Source organism: Pongo pygmaeus, chromosome 23 (genome assembly GCF_028885625.2).
Source record: "Pongo pygmaeus isolate AG05252 chromosome 23, NHGRI_mPonPyg2-v2.0_pri, whole genome shotgun sequence".
NCBI classification, from domain to species: Eukaryota; Metazoa; Chordata; class Mammalia; order Primates; family Hominidae; genus Pongo; species Pongo pygmaeus.
The window spans coordinates 56,569,947-56,594,661 of record NC_085931.1 but is presented as its reverse complement, the minus strand read 5'-3'; the positions used below and the strand labels follow the sequence as shown (position 1 = coordinate 56,594,661).

Here is a 24,715-nt window from a genome sequence, read left to right as displayed (position 1 = left end):
GAACCTTTCCTCCAAGTTTCTTCTACCAGATCAACAAGAAGGATTCAACTTGGCGTCTCTGTGTGTTTCGGTTTCTCATGCTGCTTATAAACTGCTTTGCCTGTAGCAATTTCCCTCAGTTATCTTGTTCTAAGGCTACAATTAAGAAGGAATCACTGTTGTGGAGGAACTCAGAGGCACCTCCAGCTCCCATTAGCTGGTCCCTTAATGCCGCTGATGCGAGGCTCTGACAGTAATTACTTTGCAAGTATAATGAGATGCTTATGGGTCCATCAGGTGCCCAACCCATAGCATGATATGAAATATGAAGAGTTAGGCTAGTGGGTAATTTACACAACTGTCTACCAAGTCTCTCCAGGATGATTAAGGAAATGCTAGACTGAAAAGATGCCAGGCTTCCAGAGCGCATTCGTGTGGCTCGATTGACAGTGACAATCATTATCGTCATCACCGTCATTGCTGCTTTTAACGGTTAGTGACAGTAAGCCGTCACACACGAATGCAGCACTTTGCAATGCACGAAGCCCTCTTGCACTCATGCTCTCCAGCTCTCCTCACTGCCATCTGGGAATCTCCACTTTACAGATGTGGAAACTGAAGCTCGGGCGATGGCAGTGACTCGCCCTGCTAGCCCTGCCGAGAGAGATCTGCCTTTGCCTCCCTGATTCTGAATCAGAGAGGGTCAGGACTTCCTCTCTTCCCCTGGGCTCCTCAACCTGGCGCCCTCACCGCCCACTTGCGGGCCCTTCCTGCCCTCTTCTGCTCCAGACGGACACTCCCTCTGAGGCAGGACTCTGATTGGACAGCTCGCATCATGTGCTCATTCAAAAGCCAATCAGCAGCGGGGTGCTTGACTCTGCATTCACCCTCCCCATGGCAGCTGCCCTAACATTTTTTTTTTTGAGACAGAGTCTCATTCCTGTGCCCTGGCTGGAGTGGATCTCAGCTCAATGCAACCTCCACCTCCTGGGTTCATGTGATTCTCCTGCCTCAGCCTCTCAAATAGCTGGGACTACAGGCGCCCGCCATCATGCCCAGCTAATTTTTTTATTTTTAATAGAGACGGGGTTTCACTACGTTGGCCAGGCTGGTCTGGAACTCCTGACCTCAAGTGATCTACCCGCCTTGGCCTGCCAAAGTGCTGGGATTACAGGTGTAAGGCACCGCGCCTGGCCTGCCCTGACTCCTGTTAGGAGTATGGGAAAATTTTCCCAAAGCAGCCTGCACCTCAGTCTTCCCACCCCACCCTACTGAAGAAGGTTCCCAGAAACCAACTTTGCTGAGCCCAGAACGGCCTGGCTCTGGCAGATTTGCCCCCAAGGCTGCAAGTGGGCGGCAACACTCCCCCACATGTCTCTTTCTATTTCCTGCCCCTCGCCCTGAGGCTTCCTTCCATTCCTGCAGCCAGCTCCCAGCCCTACTTCCCTGCCAGGACCCCAATTCCCTAATTCCCTGGCATGAAGAGCTGCGTGGATGTTCCCTGCACTTGTCTTGTCCCCGGATGTGGCTCCTTGGGCCGTCCAGCCCCACACGCGGCCTCTTCTTTCCCACCAGCTACAGCGGCCAAGGCTCCAGCAGGCCTTGTACCTGGGTGGCCCAGGCTTGGCTTTGATGGACAAGTGACTCAAATAAGTGACCTTGGAAAGGTCTTCCCAAAGGTGGCGGAGACCATGTTCTTGAGAGATGGAGTGGTGTTGGCTTGAGTGTGGGGCTGAGATCTCACCCAGTGCTAGGGTCCAGCTGCGAAATGAGGCATAGGATGAGAGGTTCTGAGCCACAAATGGGGTCCATACCTAAGAGGATGGGATCAACCTAGGGAAGGATTTCGAGGAGAGGCATGTGTGGAAACAGAGCCTGGATGCTGAGTCCCTGGAGGCTGGAGTGGGCCCTGGGGCACAGGGAGCCCCTGGCCCCGCCACTGATGCCAATTGGGGTGTCAGTCCCCCAACAAATTCAGTCTGTCCATATCTATTGCTGACACAGGGTTTAGAGAGGGCTTAAATTCAGATAAATGGAATTTGAATTCCCTCTTTGTCTCTCAAATGTGTGAATTTTGGCAGCCGAGTTCCTCTCTGTGAGCCCAGTTTGTCCATCTCAAGATTGTGTGTGATCATACCCACCGCACTGGGCCACCAGGAGGAATGAGCAAAGCACCTCATGTCAAATGCCTGGCCCAGGCCTGTGTCTGGCAGGGACTCATGGCTGCAGAAGGGTCATTACTTCCCCCCAGGGATTTCTAGTGAGGATCAGGATGCCACGAGGGATGCTATTGGAAGCAAGTCACACAGAAGCCAGAGCCCTGGGCTTGCCTAGCAGCACCGGACATAGGGCAGGGAACGAACCCGAGCCGCATTCTCAGACGGTGGGCATGGCATTGAAAACGACGTGTGTAGGAAGCTTTTCCAATACACAAGCTGGGCCCCGCCCCAGAACCTTGAGGGGCAGGAGGAGCATTGAGACAACCTTGGGCGGGGTGAGGCAGGGGGACGGCGGGGGGGGAGATTTCCAGTCCCTTAGCTGGCAGAAGACTCCTGAGCTGGCAGAGAGCCCTCTTCTTGAAAGACTCTCATGCACAGACCATCAGGAGGATCACAAAGTTGTTTATTTGCCCACCTATAAGAAAAGCTGGATGATGCAGAGTGCCGAGAAATCCCAGCCATTCCCCTGGTGAACATACTGGAGCCCCACACGAGCCTAACAGGCTGTGTCTTTACCAAGGGATTTTCCTCTATTTCAACAGAACTGCAATTTCCCTTCCAAGTGCTCCCCGAGGCATTCTGTCATGCTGCTTCTGGGGATAATTTATCGTCCACTTCTGTGCTATTCTACAGCAGCCATGTCCTTAGAACATAGAAAATCTGATTGGCCAAAAAAAAAAAAAAGTACCAAAATGTCAAATTTCATACAATCAGGGCAAGAACTGGTCTTCTTTTGGCATTTGGACTGGCTGCCCCCTAAAAAATGTCTTTCTTTCCTTGGCCCTTAGCAAGGCCCAGCCCAGAGGCAGAGAAAGGGGGTGACACTTAGCCTTTGCATTAAAAAATGAGCAAGGTTTTCAACCAGTTGAGCAATTGGACTCATTTTTTTAAACACCAAAAATACATCAGATGGACTTATTCATCTGGCTCAGCTTAATACATGTTGGCCTAATGCTACAAATACCTAACATTAAAAAAGTCTGAGGGTACAAACAAGTACAGGCCACAGTCACTGGCAGCAATGATTTGGCCTGGAGGTGCACCCGTGGCTGTGCTGCAGACCAGCCCTCAGAACCAGTACTCAGAGACGAAGATGTGGACGTTGACAACGTTTCGGTGGGAGACCACGCCCCCGACCACGTAGTTCATCTCCAGCTTCAGGACGGCATGAAATGGGCCCACGATGGGCCGCACCTGGCGCACGACACCTGCGGAGAGAGCAGAAGGTGTGCCGGAAGTTAGAAGGGACTGCAGCAACGTAGAGATCTGGGAAATGGTTTCCCTCGAGGAGTTTCAGAGCTAGAAGGAGGTGTAGACCTCATGGAGTCCCATCCTACGCCAGATGCTCGAGTCCCCTGAATAACATCCCCTTCCAAGTGGTCACCTCAGGCTCTGCTCCTGCCTCCAGGGACTGGTGAAAGTGAACTCACTACTTGCTGAGACAGCCTTTCCATCATGCGCTGCCCAACCTGGAGGAAAGCTGTGGGTGTGGGCTTTGAAACTGGATGGCTCTGGGATCAATGCCAGCTTCTGAGCCCAGGTTTTCTGATCTACCACCATTTACCCGACAGGTGTTTTTTTTGTTTGTTTTCTGTTTTTGCGACGGAGTTTCACTCTTGTTGCCCAGGCTGGAGTGCAATGGCATGATCTTGGCTCACCGAACCTCCACCTCCCGGGTTCAAGCCATTCTCCTGCCTCAGCCTCCCCAGTAGCTGGGATTATAGGTATGTGCCACCATGCCTGGCTCATTTTATATTTTTAGTAGAGACGGGGTTTCTCCATGTTGGTCAGGCTAGTCTCAAACTCCTGACCTCAGGTGATCCACCCACTTTGGCCTCCCAAAGTGCTGGGATTACAGGCATGAGCCACTGCGACCGGCCTACCTGAAAGGTTTTAAGGGAGCCTAGAAAAGGGCCTGGCATGCAGTTGGTACCTGATAGACATCTTCCTCCCTCCTTCCAACGCCCCTGTGCCCAGTTCTGACCCCTGAGAAGAAATGAAGCAGGCGTATCCTCTTCCCCAGGACATCTGAGGATTGTAGTGGGCCCTGGATCCTTCTGCAAGCAGAGCACCCCCAGTTCCCCATGGGGCATGCCTCCAGACCCCTTGCTGTGCGTGCCTCTGTGGAGGGTGACACCTGAGCTCACTGTTCAGTGTTTGTGATAACACGGAAGCAAGAGGCGGCTGGAGTGACAGAGGATCAGAGCAGCAGTGGCGTCCCCAGGGCAGTCAAAAGGAGGATGTGTGGTGGAGGGGAGACTGGTGTCAGTTCTGGGGAAACAGCTGGGGGTTGCAGGGAGCTCTGTCTGTACCAGTGTAGGGACCAGGCAAAGACCGTGGCCAGAGGACAGGGCACAAAGCTCAGCCACGGCAGGGTGGAAGAGGAGCAACCCCAGGCATTTTGCAGATTCCAGAGGATCAGGGTTGGGGGGTAAGAGAGTGGGTGCCACAACTCCTCCCCAGCCTGGGCCCGCCATCTCCATGGCCCCCGACCAGGCCCGGCTGGCACTGCCTTCCCTCTGCAGGGCACCCAAAGGCTCACAGAGACTCTCCCATACTCTGTACAGGGTGAGAGTATGGGACAGTCCTCGCTGCACTGTGGAGAAGCTGAGGCCCTTTCGAGGCCTCGGTTCCCCAGCAACAAACGGTGCCATGCCCCTGTGCTCCTGCACTGCACGATCCAGATGCCCAGCATCTGCCAAGGCGTCAGCTCCAGCTGTGCAGGGTGGCCTCCCCGCCAAAGCAGAGTGCTCAGCAGATCCCCTTCGCATGCACACATGTGCTCAACAGGTGCTGGGATGGTTCCCAGGGTTCCAGACATCAAGAACAGGATGCTGGTTTCAAAGCTGGTGGGAGATCTAGGATGAAAGGTATGCGCCATGCTCTGATGAAGGGTATGTATTGTCCAGCGGGGGTGAGAATGGAGGTGGGGAGGGCTGGGGGTCAGGACAGGTTTCTTGGACTCCTCCAAGGGGTGCAGGGGTTCCTCTGCACCCCTCCTGCAGAGGAAGCTGCACAAGCCAAGGCTGCAGGCTGCTCCCCAGTGTCTGCAGCCGAACAGGCACAGACCTATGGGTGCTGACATTTATGAATGAACCGCCAAGGTCCCTTCTCCGTTCCACATGTTCTGACAGTAGGATTTGTCTAAGGTGGTGTTGAGGGTGGGGATGTGGGGTAACTACCTAACAGGTGGCTCTCTGGTTGTGCCATTGGCCAATTTCTATGGCCAATTTCGGGTACCACATGGCATCACTGAAAGTGGACTTGTGGAGAGATGTGTACAAGCAGCTCTCCAGAGCTGGTGTGAGCGGTGTGAACCGGTGCGAGCTGGCTCTGAGACACCTGCTTGGATGCTCTGTGAAGAGCAAATATGGAGCCTGCAGCTTCACAACCACATGTTGAGAAATAGCTACCCACTGTTTGCCACAAACGGCTGATTCCAGGCTGGATTCTGTGAACGGTTCCTCTGCAGGCTGAGGAAACGTGCACGGGGACAGCCTATCTCCAGCTCTTGGTGCCCAGGACACAGCAAAGGCTCAGGGGAGAACTGCGCGGTCAGGAAGGCCTTCGGTACGAGTGGCTGGTTCCTGGTCAGGAACGTCAAGTTCATGCTCAGAAGGAGAATCTGGGCACAACATCCCCGCTTTCGCTCTCTGGGCTTATGTTTCAAAAGTGAAAGGCCCAGCAGCTGGGGTGGAATTTCAGGCTGTTCCCTAAGCAAACATGGGCTTTAGCTCTGATGGACAGATAAGCGCAGGCTTCTGCAGGCTGTCAGCACCCTTGCTCTGCCTGCTACCCGGTGATGACATTGAAGCTTTGTCCTGCTTGAAAGCCCATGAACATCTTCAGCTCCCGGCAAAAGACATGGGCTTGTCACCACCCTGGGCTTGCCAGCAGGCCCTGGTGACCGGGTCACTCCTGCCCGCCCCTCCCTGGGCTGGGTCCGCCCACCAGGGTCAGTGTGGGCTCACAGGGCTGAACCCAAACACACCCCCGTGGGCCCCCTGTATGTTATATTTTTCTTTCCCCAGGCCTGAGGCCAACAATGGTGCCCCCGCTGGCCACAGTGACCTGCCAACTTTACTGGTACTAGGCGCAGAGATGCTTCTTATCACCCTTCCTGGCATTCAGAGGTTTGGGGCTTGAAGGAGAAGGAGAGGCTGGGTGAGCCTGTGAACCACTGTAGCGAGGAATGGCAGGCACCTCCACAAGCTACAGTCAGGTATGTCTTTGTTTCAGCTGGGTGCGGTGGCTCGCGCTTGTAATCCCAGCACTTTGGGAGGCTTAGGCGGGTGGATCACGAGCCCATGAGTTCGAGACCAGCCTGGGTAACGTGGCAAAACCCCGTCTCTACAAAAAATACAAAAATTAGCCAGGCATGGTGGTGTGTGCTTGTAGTCCCAGCTACTCAGGAGGCTGAGGTCGTAGGATTGTTTGAGCCCGGGAAGGTCAAAGTTGCAATGAACCAAGATTGTGCCACTGCATTCTAGCCTGGGTGACAGAGCAAGATCCTGTCTCAAAAAAAAAGAGATTTCTGTTATTATTATATTTCTGTATATTATATAGTTTCATATATGATATATAACTATTATACATAAAAAACATTATAAAACATTAATATATTATTAAAAATATATCTTATAGATAAAGTATGTCAAATTTATATAAATGTATTTTAAATAGTTTAAAGTGTATTTTATAAATTTGCATATAAATTTATATAATTATATAATTATATTTACACATAAGTATATTTCTATGTAAATATAATTATATATAATATCTATATTCATATAAAATGTTTATATTACTCTAAAATTTATACATAAAATATAAACATGATAAAATATATAATTATCATATCTTATGTTGATATATGTATATAATAATTATCATATTATTATGTTGATATATGTATATATTTATCTTAAATGTCTATATGTAAATACACACTCCTGGTGCATGTGGGACCATTAATATTATCAACAGTTCCGATGCACAGAGGGTCTGCGCATGCTACGTGTGGCTGGCACTGGCTAAATAAGAATGTAGAGAAACCGAAGGTCTGTCCTCAGGGGTCAGTCTGGGGACAGAGAAAGAAAGAAGCAAGTGCTCATGCAGTGAGCTCCATGTGGGACAGGGACCTGCCACAGACGTTCTAATAGGCCCTTTGAGACCTGCAAGATACGAACTGAGCTGGTTCCGTGGAAGGACCCCAGATGGGTTATTTGACCTTCCTGAGTCTCAATTTCCTCTTCTATGAACAGGGATTAAAAACAGCAACCTTTGGCTGGGCGTAGTGGCTCATGCCTGTAATCCTGGCACTTTGGGAGGCCGAGGCGGGCGGATCACAAGGTCATGAGATCAAGACCATCCTGGCTAACACGGTGAAACCGTTTCTACTAAAAATACAAAATTAGCTGCGCGTGGTGGGACACGCCTACAGTCCCAGCTACTCGGGAGGCTGAGGCAGGAGAATCACTTGAATCTGGGAGGCAGAGTTGCAGTGAGCCGAGATCACGCCAGCCTGGGCGACAGAGCAAGACTCCATCTCAAAAAACAAAAACAAAAACGAAACAAAAAAAAACCCAGCAACCTTCAAAATCAGAAACAAATCAAACTCAATGTCATCCTTTTTCTCTCCACTGAGAAATGACCACTGGCTATCAAAAAGCATTTCAATATTTAAAGTGATCTGACTCCCAGTCAAAGCGTGGCTGAATTCTTAGAAACATACAGCAGGTGTTAAGTATTTCTCTTAGACTGATTTATGAGAGAGGAAAGCCCTGAACATATAGAAAATGATTGCCTCTAAATACATCGCACCAGAGTACTTCACGAGGTTTGGGCTCTACAATGGCTGGACCGGAGCTCCAAGCTGATTGTAAACAGCTGCGTGGTGAGAAAAGAAACTCAAAAGGAAGGACTGCACTAGGGAAAAGGGTGCTGTGAAGGGGAAGAGAGGTGCTAGGCTGAATCACTGATGGTCAGATTCGGGGCCTGGATTTTCTCAGGTTCTTTGCATTTAACAAGAAAAGTTATTAAGGTAGAACAAGTAGGGATGCTGTGAGGGTCGAACAACAGACTGTACGGCTGCACACAGCAGGCACTCAGGGAATGTGCACCCCTTCCTGCCCTTCCGAAATCCGCTTCTCTATCCCTCCCCTCTGACCTGAAGTCCACATTGCATCTCCCAGTCTGTGCACAACCCCACTCAACCCAGGACCCCCTTTCCCAGGCCATGCCCTGTCAGCGGACCTGCCCACACTCCTCCAGCCTAGCCACATTTTCCTGGGCTCTGGTTTGGGGAACAGGTTTCCTCCGTCTCCAGGCTAGTTTAAGCATGACTTCCACCTCCTTGCCCTCACCTCGACTGAACCCAGGCCAGTGGCTAGGGAGGACTTCATGAAAGATGACCTAAACAGTTCAGCTGGTCCTCAGTGCCTGGCACATAATAGATGCCAAATAAATGCCTGCAGAATCAAGATTCTGATACCACTTTTCTTCATAGCTTCCTAACCACCCATCAACCCATCCATCCACTCACTAATCCATCTATCCATCCATCCATCCATCCACCCACCCACTCACCAATCCACCCACTCACCTACCCATGGATCCAAGCATCCATCCATTCACCCACCCACCAACCCAACCATCCACTCATCCATCCATCCATCCATCCATCCATCCATCCACCCAACCATCCACTCACCCATCCATCTATCTATCCATCCATCCATCCATCCATCCATCCATCCATCCATCCATCCGTCTATCCACCAATCCATCCACTCACCTACCCATGGATCCAACCATCCATCCATTCACCCACCCATCAGCCCATCTGTCCATCCGCCCACTCACCCACCCATGAATCCATCCACCCATCCATTAGAGGCTACTCTGCACAGAGGAGCTTTAAACAGGAAGCTTTAAATTGGGTTTTGAGGAATAAATAGGAGCCAAGGAAGCAGGAAGGACAAGTGCAAAGCCCAAAAATATGAAGGTTCAGGCCGGTTCTGGGAACAGTGTCAATCCTGGGGAGAGGCAGGCAGATGAGGCTGAGCCATGTGCCTCATCTGGTGGGGACTGCCCCCGGACCTCACTTCGTCAGTCTCAGAGAACCAAGAAGCTGGGTCCTCTCCTGGCTGCCTCCCCATCACCAATTCTACACCACTGTTCTTTCAGAACCACCACCAACTTCCCTATCACAGGGAGGCAAGGGAAGGAGGAAGAAGTAGCAAGGAACACTTGCTGCCCACATGCAGCATCGCAAACGTGAGAGAGCTGCCACCAGGGGCCCAGTTCCATCCATCCATTTGATCCTACAGACTCTGATTTGCCATGTCTCATGTGCCAGACACTGGGACCAGCTGGACTGCTTCATAGAAGTCTTCACAGAAGTCTTCCCCGGACCCCCTGTGTCACCTGGCACCTAGTCTCTTTCCACTGCAACACTGCACCTGCTCATTGCAGGGGACGCTCACAGTCAGCCTCCCTGTTCAGGGACAGCGTCAGCTCATTTCTGCCCCACCATCCCCAACCCAGGCCCTGGCAGGCCTTCTGCCATGATCACGTCGTAAGATGAAGGCAGAAGAAGAAGAAAAGAGAGTGAAGGAAGGAGAGAAGAAGGAAAATCAGTCCCTGAAGCCTCACAATCTAGGAACGAAGACAACACTTTGTCCCGAAGGAAAGAGGAGCCACTGAAGGCTCCGGGCGAGAGCAGTTTCATTTGGAAGGACCACCCCAGCAGTAAAAGGCAGGACAAAGAGATGCATTTCCATCACGCCTGGCTTGTCTGTCTTACCTGCCGGGGTGTTTGCCTCCTACCTTTCTGAAGCCCCAGAAAGAAAAAAAAGGCCACAGTGCTGAGTTCAATTGTGTTAATCTTCCAAATCCTCATCCCTGGCATTTCTGCTTCAGGTCTCAGACGCTGCTGGTATCCCTTGGCATGTCTGTGCCTCTTAAAGATATAATTAAGCACTTTTTTTTCTCCCTGTTGAAAAATGTAGGTCCCCTCGGGCGCTTCAGTTTCATGTCTTGGCTCTGCTGTCTAAGTTGCAGCTGATGTGCTGGGGATCCAGGATCCTGAACACCAAGTGCTCGGGTTCAGTGGGGAGACCTTCACTGCCTCTTGGGCTCTGTGGTCCACATTCTCGGCCCCATCTCGAAGCCATCTTTCAGCTCCTGCTATTTGACATTGCACTTGATTTTCTCTCCATTGTTTGAAATGATGAAAGTCAGTGGCGGGGGGTCGGGGGGTCTCTCTGCCTGAGTCTCATGTCTCTGACTCTAGACACCGGTTTATAAAGAAATCTAGAGTTACAGCCTCGAGTTCCTAGGTGGCTCTGCATCGACCAGCTGTGTGACCTTGGGCACGTCATCTTCCCTTCTAAAGTGCAGCCTCCAACGTGAGGCTTGCGATTCTAGCTGACAAAGTGTAATGGAGTGTACAGGGCTGTCAAAGAGCATTTTAGCAAACAAGATGATGAATCAAGAGACTGTACAATAGCTCATACCAGTGGAAATTAACTGTGGCCACCATGTGGGGCCAGCCATGAGCAGAAAGGAAGTGTAGGGCTGTGTGGACAAGGTGCTGGAACAGAGAGGCCGGGAGCTCAGAGGAGACCCAAGCAGGCTTGCCCATCACAAGCACCACAGGCAACTGGGAAGAAGAAAACCTCACCAGGCCTCAGTAAATTCACCCCAAGAGGCTCCACAGTTCCTGCAGGCGAGGACGAGCAGCACAGACCAATGGCAAAGAGGAAACGTTGAGAACACGTAGGGCCAGGCGTGGTGATCACGCCTGTCATCCCAGCACTTTGGGAGGCCAAGGTGGGTGGATCATCTGAGGTTAGGAGTTCGAGACCAGCCTGGCCAACACGGCGAAACCCTGTCTCTACTAAAAATACAAAAATTAGCTGGGCATGGTGGTGGATGCCTATAATCCCAGCTACTCGGGAGGCTGAGGCAGGAGAATCACCTGAACATGGGAGGCAGAGGTTGCAGTGAGCCGAGATCGCGCCACTGCACTCCAGCCTGGGTGACTGAGAGAGACTCTGTCTCAAAAAAGAAAAAACAAAAAAGCACATGGAAGTACTGTCAGCACTCACAAAGCCACCAACTAGAGTGTGGATGGGCTGGAAAGAGGCCACACAGCAGGAGACATGGGTGGAGACAGAGAGACCCTATGTGCCCATAGCCGCATTCAGCCCCCATCGCAGTTAGGGATGAGACACGGTCTCCCTCCTTTTCCTGGGGAGAAAAATGAGGCTCTACTAGTAGCACCTTTCAGATCACGGAGCTAACAGGGCCGCAGGTTTCCGTCCAGCTGGGACTGACCTCAGAGCCCAGATCTTCCCATCCCACTGCATCTCCTTCCTCCTGCCTGCAAAATGACGTGCAGGACACTTCCTGACTGTACTGCCCTTAGCTGAGTCATAAACATACAGCAAAAACAGCAGAAAGCAATTAGAGAGAATCGCATCAGGAGCCAGGTGGTGCAGTCGAAGGGACTGAGCTCCCGAAACCTGGTCTTCTCTGCTTGCCTGAGAAACGCTGTAAAAGCCAGGAAGCAAGGGGGACAGGTGTCTCGGCTGCATATTTAAAATACCAAGTGTCAGTCAACATGTCTCAGCAAAACTCATCATCCGTATTTCTTGATTGTTATAAATGTGCTCCTTCCGCAGGTCTCCCGTGAGCTAAATCAGACAGTTTGGAGGGGACAGCTGCAGGTAGCTGAACGAAAGAGACAGCTCCCAGGGTGCACCTTTCCCCTTGGGGAAAAATATGAAGGGAAATGTCAGCTTTGGACTAAAGCCCTTCAGCCTTCACCTGTGATGTGGGAACTAACACTTCTGCAGTGCTTCGTCATCACAGAGCTCACTCACATCGACTGTCTCTCCTCTCATCGCAAACGCAGGCGGTGGGGGCTCACCGGGGAGAAAATTTGACTCTGTGTGGTTACATGAGTTGCTGACAATCACACAGCCAGCAAGCAGTAAACCAGAACTGGAGCCCAGACCCTGGACCACTGCCCCTTCCACCAAGCTCTGTGGCCTTACCAAAGGAAGACAAGGTCTGGGAGAGTTCTGGAAGGATCTGCTGTCTGAGGCACCTCCTTTTAGGAGAAATGAACATGTGACTGAGACTAGAGGGATAAGAAATCATGTCCCCTCCCTCTGTGTGTCTCCTGAGCCGACCTCAGCCTCCACCCACCTACCTGCTGGGTGGGGTCCTCCCGGGCCCCAGACCCAAACTCGGAGTCCACTCCAATCTCTCCAGACGCCCCTCCCAGATGGACAATTCAAATCCAAGCACACCAAACACTGACCCACCCTCCTCCCCTAAACCCACTTCCCTTCCTCCCCTACCCCTCACCCTCCAGGCAGGTACCCCCAAGCCAGGAACGTGGAGTCGCCCTTGACAGGCCCCTTACTCCCATCCCTCAGGTTAGACCATCACTGAGGCCAATGGATTCTATTCTCAAAGGTCTCCAGACTCTCATCCCTTCTCTCCCCACAACCCCGCCCGGCCTCAGTTCCAGCCTCATCGCATCTACCTGAACACGTGTACCACCTTCCTTTTCACCCCTCTCATGCCCCTTCCCGCTGTGTTCCGAGCCAGGAGGTAAATCCAACCGTGGGGGCCCACTGTGGCTCTGCAGGGGGCTCTTCTCACCCTACCCCCACCCGGGCTCACAGCAGGCGAGACGCACCTTGCTAAGGCCCATGGCCCCGTCCAGCCCAGCTCTCAGCACACTGCCCCAGCTACACTGAACCCCTCGCAATCCCCCAAGGTGAGGGGGCCACGAAGGGCAGGACGAGTTCAAGTCTTGCCAACTTCACTCAAACACCTGGGCACACCAGAGGGGCCAAGTCCTGCCCTCTGCCTTCCAGGAGTGAAGGCTACTCTGCCTCCTTCTACAGATGCAATGAAGGTCTGGAGGGATGGAGGGGAAGGGAGGCTGGCCCGGCGGGCAGCCCTTGAGTGCAGAGAGGGGTTCCTGAGCCCCAAGCCTGCAGGTCAGAGCAGAGCCCTCTCCTCTATCTGACAAGCACAGAGCGCTTGCTGTGGGTGGCTACAGTGCTGGGTGCTAGGGTTACCAACATCACCTGGCCCTGGTCTGGCTCTTCATGGGGCTCTCAGCCGCTGGGAGATAAGGCACAGGGGAGTGGGGCAGCAGAGGCTGATAAAGGTAAGCAAAGCTCCTTTGGGAGAGCTTTGGAGAAATACACACCCCAAACCAGGAACTGGTGTCATGGAAGCTTCCCCAAGGGGTTAACCTTGAACTGACTTTGAAGAACGAGGTGCCCAGCAAGAAAAGGGCAGTGGGAGGGTGCTCTGCGGGGAGGGTGCTCTGCAGGGAGGATGGAGACATGAGGCAGCTTGATGCTCTCAGTTGTCGTGAGCAGATGAGAGTAAAGGAGGGGGGGTGAGGGGAGAGGCTGATGAGAGGGGCAAGCCAGTCATGCCCCTTCTCTCTCCTGGAGCCATGGGAGCCGCTGCTGGAGTTCAGCAGGAGGGGACAGGTGAGATTGGTGGAGAACCATCACTTTCTTCTCCTTTTCTCCTGAGAGGCGCCATGAATGAGCCAATTCAGGGCAAAAAGGGGCCCCCCGCTGCAGGGCCACGGCACAGAGCCCCCCGAGGCTGGAGCAAGGCCACATCCTCAATGTCCCTTTTCCAGGCCATCGTCCCAGAGGCTCACGAACCTGCAGACGACTGTCTGCGCTGCCATGGACTGAACATTTGCGATACATCTATGCTATGGACCATGCTCCATGTTGTCAGGATGCAGAGGTGACAACTGAGATTTCAGGACTTGGTCAGGCCTCAAAGAGTAGAACTCTGCCCTCTCCAAGGTCGCTGGGGAAAGTCATGACAGCAGGAACCCCACAGAGTCCCAGCATGATGTGTGCACTCTTAATTCATGTCACCTGAGCCTGGAAGCTCCTGTGTGCCTCAGCTTCCTCATCTGGAAAACGGGAATAATGATCTACAGGGTTGCTATGAGGAGCAAGTTATATATGCCCAGCTAATATATACATATATATATATACACACACACACACACACACACACACACACATATACACACACTATATATATATACACACATATATATACACACATATATACACATATATACACACATATATACACATATATATACACACACATATATATACACATATATATACACACACATACATATACACACATATATATACACACACATATATATACACACACATATATATATACACACACACACACACACACACATATACACACACTATATATATATACACACATATATACACATATATACACACATATATACACATATATACACACACATATATACACATATATACACACACACACACACACACACACACACACTATATATATACACACATATATACACATATATACACACATATATACACATATATATACACACACATATATATACACACACACACACACACACACATATACACACACTATATATATATACACACATATATACACATATATACACACATATATACACATATATATACACACACATATATATACACATATATATACACACACATACATATACACACATATATATACACACACATATATATACACACACATATATATATACACACACACACACACACACATATACACACACTATATATATATACACACATATATACACATATATACACACATATATACACATATATACACACACATATATACACATATATACACACACACACACACACACACACACACACTATATATATACACACATATATACACATATATACACACATATATACACATATATATACACACACATATATATACACACACACACACACACACACATATACACACACTATATATATATACACACATATATACACATATATACACACATATATACACATATATATACACACACATATATATACACATATATATACACACACATACATATACACACATATATATACACACACATATATATACACACACATATATATATATACACACACACACACACACACACACATATATATATGCCCAGAAGAGTGCCTGGCACACCACAAGGGCCACACAGGGTTTGCTGTTAATTTGAGACTGTGATAGCTGGGGTTCTAGCCTTGGCCACAGATGGAATGTTCGTAGCAGAGTCTGCCTGGAAGCACCTGACATCCTCCCGGTGCTGGCCGGGTAATGGCAGGCACTGAGGTCCTTTCACAGATTTAAAGACGGTCAGGAGAGGCCGCCAAAAGATTCATATCATCATCATTTCTTTTTTTTTCTTTGCTAATTTTGCACAACATGCCTCTACTACTGTTTGGCTAAAACATTTCATTTTTAAAAAAGAATAATTTATGAATGTGCCCGGTGATATTAAAGGCTTTTCAGAAGGTGCAGACCAGCAGCCTAAGAGGGTCACAAATCATTCCTGCAGGAGGCTCTGGAGACTAAGAGGCTGTTCCCAGCCCCTTTTAACCCCTTGGTGACTCTGGAAGTCAGCAGGTGTGTGGGATCCTGTGGCCAGTTATGGGCACCTGCCGGGGGCTGGGTTGGGGTGACCCCAGTGGGTGCATCTGTTCTCTGTGTGTATAAGAAACAAGGACAAACAGGGTGACAGAGGGTAGCCTTGCACGAATAAACCCCTGGAAGCTCTTCCGTCTAGGAATTGTTGGTGGAATTGAAAGGTAAGCGAAAAAACTCCTGATGCCACAACTCCTGGTGTTTCCCTCTTCATGACACCCCTCCCCCTGGTGCAAGCATTTCTCTGCTCTGGTTCACGACAGACTTTCCAGAAGGAGTTCCCCAGGCATGGCCACTCCAGCGCTCTGCCATTCCCTCTGCCTGGAGCCCTCTTCCTCCAGATCTCTGTATGGGTCACTTCCTCAGCTCTTGAGTCTTTGACAAATGTCACTGACCACCAGATTTAAAGCTCTACCGCCATACTGCACCCCGCCTCCCCACCCCCGTCCCCTGCTCTGCACAGCCCTCACTACCATCTGACCGTGCATATATTATGCTTGTTTCTCGTCTGCTCCTACCCTCTGGGATAAAAAGTGTATGAGATAAGCATTCATGTCTGCCTTAGTCACTGCTGCATTCCTCAGAGCAGGACCTGCCCCCAGGGATACACACGTTACTTGTTGGGAGAATGAGTATGAGGAGATTTGCAAAAAGGGCTCATCCAGGGCCTCAGGAGCACAAAAGGAGCTGCACACTCTGCTTGTGGAGCGTGTGGAGGGCATCCAAGAGGAGATGACAGCTGACATGGGCTTTGAGGGATGAATAGGAGTTCACCAAGAGGAGAAGGAAGTGAATGTTACGGCTACAGTCCAGGAGAGGAGAGAGGCCATGGAGTATTTGGGGTCTGAGGCATGGGCTGGAGTGGCTGCAGCAGAGTGGAGGGAAGAGGAAGGAGTAAGACGCAGGCGGCTCTGCAGAGCCGGAAGGCCAGTTGGTGGATCTGGGTGCTTCTCTCCAGCCTGGAGCCCAGGCATCCCTGAGCGCTGGGCCCCCAGGGGTAAGCCCCACTCTAAGAGATGCAGCAGTAACCACAACTGGCAGACAAGCACAAATTCCCTACCTCGTACACATTTTATTCTGGAGGGTAGGAGCAGGCTAGGGAGATAGGAAGCTCTGGGCTGAGGACATCTTTCTGGCCAGGCAGCGGGGATGGATGTGAAAAGTGGGGCTTCGAACACAGCAGTTACAGCAACACAGGCTATGGGTGTGGGGAGTGGGTCCGTGCCTTCCAGCATCAGGAACCAGTGGCCAGACACATTTTGCCATGACGCGCACACAGATTACGAGAGGGGAGATAGTCTAGCCAGGCTCCGTGACGTGCTCGTGAACCTCACATCCCAGTGACAACATCTGGGAGGCGGGGTACCCGCAGGTCTGAGAAGCAGCCCACATGACTCGCAGGAGTCCCCCAGAAGCTCACAAGAACGGCAGCATGTCAAGGTCCCAGAATAGGGACCTCTGCCCCTGTACTGTCCCTAGACCCTGTCCACATGGCCTGGCCCAGCCCTTCCTGCTGGCTCCCAGTGCTGTGGATGGCCTGATGTCACCCACCAACAGGCATCGCTAGGACCCCATCCTGCCTGGGCCCTCGGGCTGACTCCAGGGTGAACGGATGCGACCCTTTCCCACGTGGCCCCATTCCAGGCCCTCCTCTACTCCTTCCAAAACACATGCTTACCCCCCACCACCTTTCACCTGCTCAGTGTGCGTCCCTGTCTTCCCGCCCCTGTGACTCGTGGTCCCTGATGGCTCAGGCATGTGTCCGTGGAGACCAAGCAGGCACGGGAGATGGCAATTTTCCGATGCCCGCCAGGTGCTAAGTCTTCCAGCCCAAACCTTGACGAGCACCACTGCCTTTGCGCAAGGCAGACATCTCAAGTTTGGCTTCCTTCCACCCGCCCACTGGGACCATGATGGTCCTGTCCACGGTGATACTGCACATGTGGAGCTGTGTAATCTCCCAACCTCTTTGGCTGCATCGTCTCACCTGAGCTACACCAAAAAGGCCTGTAGAGAGGAGTGTAGACGACCCCTGGGGGGTTCAGCAGGGCAAGACAGTCCCCTCTCCCCACCATGCTGTCTCCTCCTGCAGAGGCGGCCATGGCAGGAGGTGCTGAGCAGGCTGTACCTCGCCAACCCTTCCTAGCCAGGTCCTGGGCTGGAAAACCGATCTCGGGTGTGGAGTGCAGCACTCACGTGGACAGGGCATCTCCTGGGGCTGATGCCTTGAGCTCTGAATGAATGCTGTCCACGTTACTGCAGGTCCAGCCCAGGCCGTCCAAGGGCCACCCACTGAGCAGGGAGGTTTCCGGGACTGGTCCCTGGGGCCCCCTGTGTGTTTCACTGAAGTAGGCTCAAAAGCAGAGACCATACCCCATTAAATGCTACCAAGCCCTCTAAGGAGTCTGGCCTGAGCCCAGGAGCTGCTGCAGGGAGGGTCACCAGCTTTGTGATGGGGGTGACTTCTGAGAGTTTTGGTATCTGGGGAATTAGGGGCTGATAACCTCAAGGAGGGATAACAGCAGCTGTTTCAGGGGGGCTACGCGCCGTCACGCAGGGCACAGGGCCTGATGCCTTAGAGCCCATCTCTGCCCCATGAGGTCACGACACAGGGAGCAGAAAAGGTGTGTGTTCTCCTTCCATCTCCCAGTCTCTGAGAGACCCTCCTCCCCATGCCCTCCACCTCCTGGAACCCTCGGCGACACCCCCAGCTCAAGATGGAGTCAGGCTGCAGCTGATCCCAGCCCAGAGGAGGCCGGGCCCAGCAACCTGGGAAAGAACTTGGCTGCCGGCCAGGGTGTGGCCCCCGGGGTGACAGGGCTGTGCCTCCCAGAAAAGAGAAAGCGCGTAATCCCTGGGATTTGCCGTGAAAGCCAGGACAGGGCAATCACTCATCGTCGGGCAGGGACGGCCGCGCTGTTGTTTTTAGGTGGAATTTCTGAATCTCATTTGTAATGTGTACTGATCCCGGGCCAAACTCTCCACACGGGCTGCAGGACGCAGTCAGCGGCGCACATTTAACCCCTTAAGAGGTAATAATTTCAACGAGGTGATCTGGGCCCTGCTGGCTGTGACACTGGATGGTCTCCAGCCTTGACTGAGGCCTTGCCTGGCCAGGTGGAGAGGTACAGCTAGGTAGATATCTCCATTCACAAGCCCTTGTACCGGGGCTGCTGCATACAGTTGAGCAGGTTGTGCACTGCAAATAGACTCACCGGTGAATGGAGCTCCCTAGATTTTGCAGTGCACAACACATTCAACTGTACAACAATTCAACTGTAAATAGCAGCCCTGCCACACGCCACTTCTCTCTCCCTCTCAGACATGAACTGGGATGACACCAACCCCTAAACTACAAGGACTTTCAGCTGTGGGAACTCTGGCAGGATGCTATGGACGCTGGTAGGGAGCTTCTTGAAAGCAGGATGCTTAGCTTGGATGTAGATTTGTTCTCCAATACCCAGTGCAGGGCCTGGCATAAAACAGTACCCCAGGATGTTCTTGTTGAATGAATAAGATAATTCAAGGATGATAGGACTTGGGAGGCCTGCTTGCTGACTTGCTTCCGGCCAGGCCAGCCTCACCAGCCCAGGCCGCGAGATCTGCCTATTAAGTAGGTCCTGGGCAGTTGGAGCCACTTTGGGCTGGACAGTCCTGGCCCTGTCCCATCATCCTTGCTCTGGCCTGTTGTCCCTTAAGGAGGCTCCGGGCTCCCATCAGCCCTCCATTTCCAAACTTCTTCCTCCCAGCGGCTCATTTATCCTCCAGACTAGACCACTCTTACATTAAAATAGGCACAAACCTCAGTCCCTATTACCCTGCAGGGCAAATATTATTATGGCAATTTTACTGAGAAGAAAGCTGAGGCTCAGATAGGTTATGAAACTTGCCTAAAGTCCCACAGCTGGAAACAGAGAACACAGCCGCAAGCCCAGAGCAGTTTGCCGCGGCCACACAGACCCAATCATGCTTTGCCTAAAAGGGGCCACCCGAGCCATGGCTATTTTTCAAACGGTAAACTTGAAATTGGGTAATAATCCTTATACACCCACAGATGGAATTTAAAATGCGATTTAAAAACATAAACTGTGGTAGTTCCCTTTAAGGGGGGGTGTGAGTGTTGCAGGAGCGTGTTGACACACTGGCCAAACTCAGAGGCTCCCACGGCTCAGCACAGACAATGCGGGAAAGCGGCTGTCAAGTTCACTTTCATGGAAAAGCCTGGGTGTTGTGCCGGCTTCTCATCCTATGTTGCCTCGGCACGCATTCTGAATGTGCATTTACCTCTCACACCAGAGCAGGGCTCAGTCACCCTTGCTGCGGGTTCCAGTTCTCCACCTCCTCCCAGTTCCTCAAGGCGGTTGACCCAGAGGACTGCCTTATACCACCACCTCCTGGGGGCCCCTGTCTTATGGGACAGCTGGATACAACCCAAAGACCCTCACACCTACATTGACAGTGTAGGCCTGTGCAGCGGTGACTCCCATCCGCCATCGCATGATCTCAGGGAACTCCCGCCTACTCCAAGCCCCCCAGTTAGAATTCCTCATGGGAAACCTGCCTGGATAACACCCTGGACCCCAGGAAAGGCTTTGGTCCCACAGGTCTCTGTCTGTCTCTCTCTTATGCTGCAGGCGCTTCCCCTTCCCATTGGCCCTGCAAGGGGTGCTCCCCACCTCTCTAGGACCTGTGAGTAACAAGCTGCTTCTGTTACTTCCTGTGTTGATTGCGCTGTCTTCTCTGCGTCTCACCTGACTGGCACACCAAAACCCAGCTTCCTTCCTGAACAGGGCTAGAAGGTACAGCCACTCTCAAGAGAGACGGCAAGGCCAAATTAGGAAGAACCGATATTTACAGAACATTTAGGTTTCCATCAGTATTTACATCCTGTGCACCCAGTGTGTGCCAGGCACTGCTGGGAGCTTTCACATACATCATTCCATCTGATTCCATTAATGAGATGCAGAGTCTCCAATTAGGGCGTTTCCTTCCTAAATGTAATATAGGTGACCATGTCTAAGGTGAGCAGCTGGTCATCCACCCTTTGATCATGTGGGCTTCATCGCTGCCATGCTGCTTGGCCGGCCTTGCCCCTGTCAGGAGCTGAGGACCCAAACCCTTCAGCTTCTCTGAGGAACCCTGCAGCAGCTGAGCCCTTAGAGCTGCCTGGGGGGCTGAGGGGCTTGGGGGACAACAGAGAGCTGACTTAAGGACCTGCTTGGGAGGTGCAGCTCCAACTCGCTGGCTGTGGGACCCTGGGCCAGCACTTCCTTTTTTTTCCTACATAAATGGTGATACCAGCCCCAGGGTGGCTGTCCCACAAGGCTGCTCAAGGATCTAACAGCATATGGTGCTTGTGAAGGGGCTCTGGGCACAGGATGGGTGGACGTACAGGGAGGCACCAGGTGATTCCAATGCAAAACTGCCAGCAAAGTCTCCAAATACTGTCCCTGGGCCCAGGGCAGCCTTGGGCTGGGGACACGAGGTCTGGTCTTGATACTACAGGACTGTCCTTTCTCCAAGCCAGAGAGTATAAAACATCTGAGAGATCAAACCCTATGCATACGCACTCACCACTCACACGCACCCACACATACACACACACTCCACACCCAGCCACACATGCACTAAATCACACCAGAGGGCTTGCTCAGAAACAAGTGTGCAGAGTGGAGTAGGTCTGGATGTCTTCTAAGATGCATAGGTTGTCATTAAAGCCCATTCCCAGCCGCGAAGCTCCTGCCCCAGCCTAGAAAGATCCTCCCTAAATTGCAGCCAACCCCAGCATCTATCTGCACCGGGTACGGCTGTGGCTGTCACTAGGGAATCATTGAGGCTGGGAGGGGTCCTGGAAAGGAGGCAGGTCTGGGGGTCCCAGGGAGCAGCATGATGGGTCGCCTGTGTGACCAAGGATGAGCGGGCCCTCGGCAGGTAAAGAGCCGGAGAGAGACGCTCCAGGACCTCGCCATTCCGCAGCGTGGTGACATCTGAACCTCATCTTTTGACTGCCCGGACATACAGGGAGGTTTTTCCTCATCAAGGGCTGGCCCAGGACCCAAGATCCCATGGCCGGGAGCACTGTGACTGTGTAAAAGGAGGTGCTTCACTACTTATCCTCTATGGCTGGGACTCAGACTTAACCACTGCTGACAGATGCCAGCCAGCATAGATACCGGCTAGTATACCAGCCAGCGTAGATACCGGCTAGTATACCAGCCAGTGTAGATACCAGCTAGTATACCAGCCAGCGTAGATACCGGCTAGTATACCAGCCAGTGTAGATACCAGCTAGTATAGACCAGAAAAAATAATCAGGGCTTAACACAGGCCATGGGGATGGGGAGTCCCAGACCCGGGCAGTTCAAGTCTAAGCCCTATCCTCGAACACTTCCTGGCTGGGAGATCCTGGGGACTTGGTTCCTCCGGCCTCAGTCTTCTTACCTGCTGAGTGGGTACAACCTCAACTGCAACCTCAAGCTGCAGGAGGCCCAGTGGGTTAAATAAAGCAGCATGATCTGGAAGCTCCACAGGCAGCACAGACCTCCTGTGGCTCCCGTGGTCCCCGGGACAGCATCCACCAAGGCGTGACCCTGCAGCCCCTTTCAGCCTCCCCTCGACCCTCCCTGCACCCCGGATGCTCCAGTAGCCCCAAACCGCACGCTGTGCCCTCCCTTCCCGGCTCCCTGCCTCTCGTCGTGCTGTTCATGGGCCAGCCACAGACGTGGCTGTGAGTTTGGGTGTCCCACTTGTCTGGCTCACCCCTCAGCCTCAAGACCCAGAACGTGTGTGACCTCTTCCAAGAAGCCTCCCCTGACTGCCCCATGGCCATGTCCGTGCGACAGGAGGGGCTGGCCCGCAAAAAACTACAAAGACAACTCCGTAGCTCCCTGCAACCCGGAAGGCCCAAGGGTCAGGAGGTCCACATGCAAAATTCGTCCGTAGGCCAAAGAATTACTTCACCTGCAGGCTTTCCAGCTCCTCATGGCATTGGCAGGGTTTTAACAGAAACGTGGCCGCAACTAAGCCTCATAGCACACAGATTTCCCTCCCTGGAGAAATAGGGAGGGTGTTTTTGCAGGCCAGGCCCTCCTATCACACAGACATGACTCTGGAGCAGTCAGGGCAGGCTTCTTGGAAGTGGTCACACACATGCTGGGTCTTGAGGCTGAGTGGAGTGAGCCAGACAGACGCAGACATGGCTGGCCTGAGAGTTAAAAGGAAGTGGTGATCTGGAGGCTGGAGGGGAGGTCTGAGGCTCAGACAGCAGCCACAGCCCAGAGGCCCAGTGAGCCCAGTTGGCCTCAAGTTGCCTTTCTGTCTCTCTCATCCGCACGCTGATGATACACAGCTCGCCTCTGCTGCAGCCAGGGCTCTCCCATTAGTCATCACTCAGGAGATATTACCTGAAAGATCTCTTCCCAGAGCACCCCGGATTACAGCCTGCAGAGCTGAGAATGAATCCAGAGCCAGATAAGGAAAGCTTTGTAGTGGCCTGAGAATCCCTCAGGCATTAATGGAGCATTTTTGCACAGGGCGAAAATGCACTCTTCATTTTTCTTTGACAGCCGGTTAAAGAGGAATGCAAGGGGGCTTTACAAAGACAACGGCGCGGGCCCTGCTGCGAGCTCCTCGATCCCCGCTAAGAACGGGTCTTTCAAGGCTACATTAGAGGAAGACCTGGCCCTTGCAGGTTCTTAGTGGACTCGGGGCATTTCTCCCTCTTCTTCTGTTACTCTGGGAGGACTGAACACAGCGAGCCCCGGGGCCTGTGCGCTGATTGTTTTTCTGGGACATCCAAACTCACGGCAACTTTGCCCACCACAGCACCAGTCAACTCTGGGCTCTGGCTCTGGGGGGTGTGGTGTTTAGGGAAGACTGGATGGGCTCTAGGCCCGCTCTGGCCCCAGCTCTGAGTGGCCTCGGGCAAATCTCTTGCCCTCTCTGGCTCTCGCTCTCTCCTTTGTTAGAGGAGATAATCCCACCATGTCACAGGGTCCTGGCAATGATGAAACCCTGGCTTCTGGTCATCACAGGTGCTCACTGAGTGTCACTCCCTCACATGCAAGGACACTCAGCTCAGGCCTCACCTCCTCCAGGAAGCCCTCCTGATCCGGTGCCCAGTGTCCACACAGGGCATGGCCTAGAGCAGACAGGTGTTCAGCAAGCACCGTTGAGTAGGTGGCATTCCCTGCCGTGCGCTGCAAGAGCACAGAGCTGCACGGGGCTTCCTAGGAGGCTCAAGAGCCTCCCACACTCCCCACCAGGAGCAGCAGCCCTGGAAGCCCCTTTCTTCCTCTCCACCACCATCAAGGGTTTCTGTCTAAGTCACTGCTTGAAATCAGAACTGCACTGCTAAAAACAAGTTTGAAAACATCCCAGGCCCTGCGGTTTTTCAGTTGCACAGTCTCAGGCGGTCATTTAACTCAGCTCCCTCCTTTGCCCAAGGGAGACAATCATGACCCGTCGCTGGCAGTGTCTGTGAGGACTGGGGAATGCGGGGGTGAAGGTGCCCAGCAATGGTAAGGAGCCGGCGAGGGTTCAACCCCACGTTTCCAGGCCTGCTTCAGGCTGGGCTCGAGTCCAAGGGCGAAACCATCCATTGCCAGGTGGACAGGCCAGGAGCCGTGTGCCAGGATGGCTGCCCCTAGGAACCAGGAAGCTCCCAGGACGTATGGAAGTTATTCTGGGCAGAAGAGGAGGGAGAAGGAAGTAGGGATATGGAAGCCCAAGGAAGAGATCTCAGATAGAGAAATAAGATCAGCGCAGTGGGGACAGAGATAGGAGCCAGCCAGCAATGCAGCCTAGGTCCCAACACGCAGGGCTTGCCTCCCTGGTCTCAGTCCTCCACCTGAGATGACATGGGCACCAGGTCAACTCCAGGAGCCCAGCCAGGTAGGGCATCCTGCACACAGACCGAGGCGTGGAAGAGGCAGGGGCCT

The 24,715-nt window shown here is 52.4% G+C and overlaps 1 protein-coding gene across 2 annotated transcripts in view; it reads right to left on the bottom strand.

Moving 5' to 3' along the window:
- Positions 1 to 2,580: 2,580 nt before the first annotated feature.
- FBLN1 (fibulin 1) overlaps positions 2,581 to 24,715 on the bottom strand; it is a 99,532-nt gene continuing 77,397 nt past the window's right edge. For both annotated transcript variants that reach the window (XM_054469819.2, XM_063663382.1), the window contains one exon: positions 2,581 to 3,406. In XM_054469819.2, the coding sequence (XP_054325794.1) occupies positions 3,267 to 3,406 (140 nt within the window). In that variant the 3' untranslated portion in view covers positions 2,581 to 3,266. The remainder of the gene's footprint in view (positions 3,407 to 24,715) is intronic.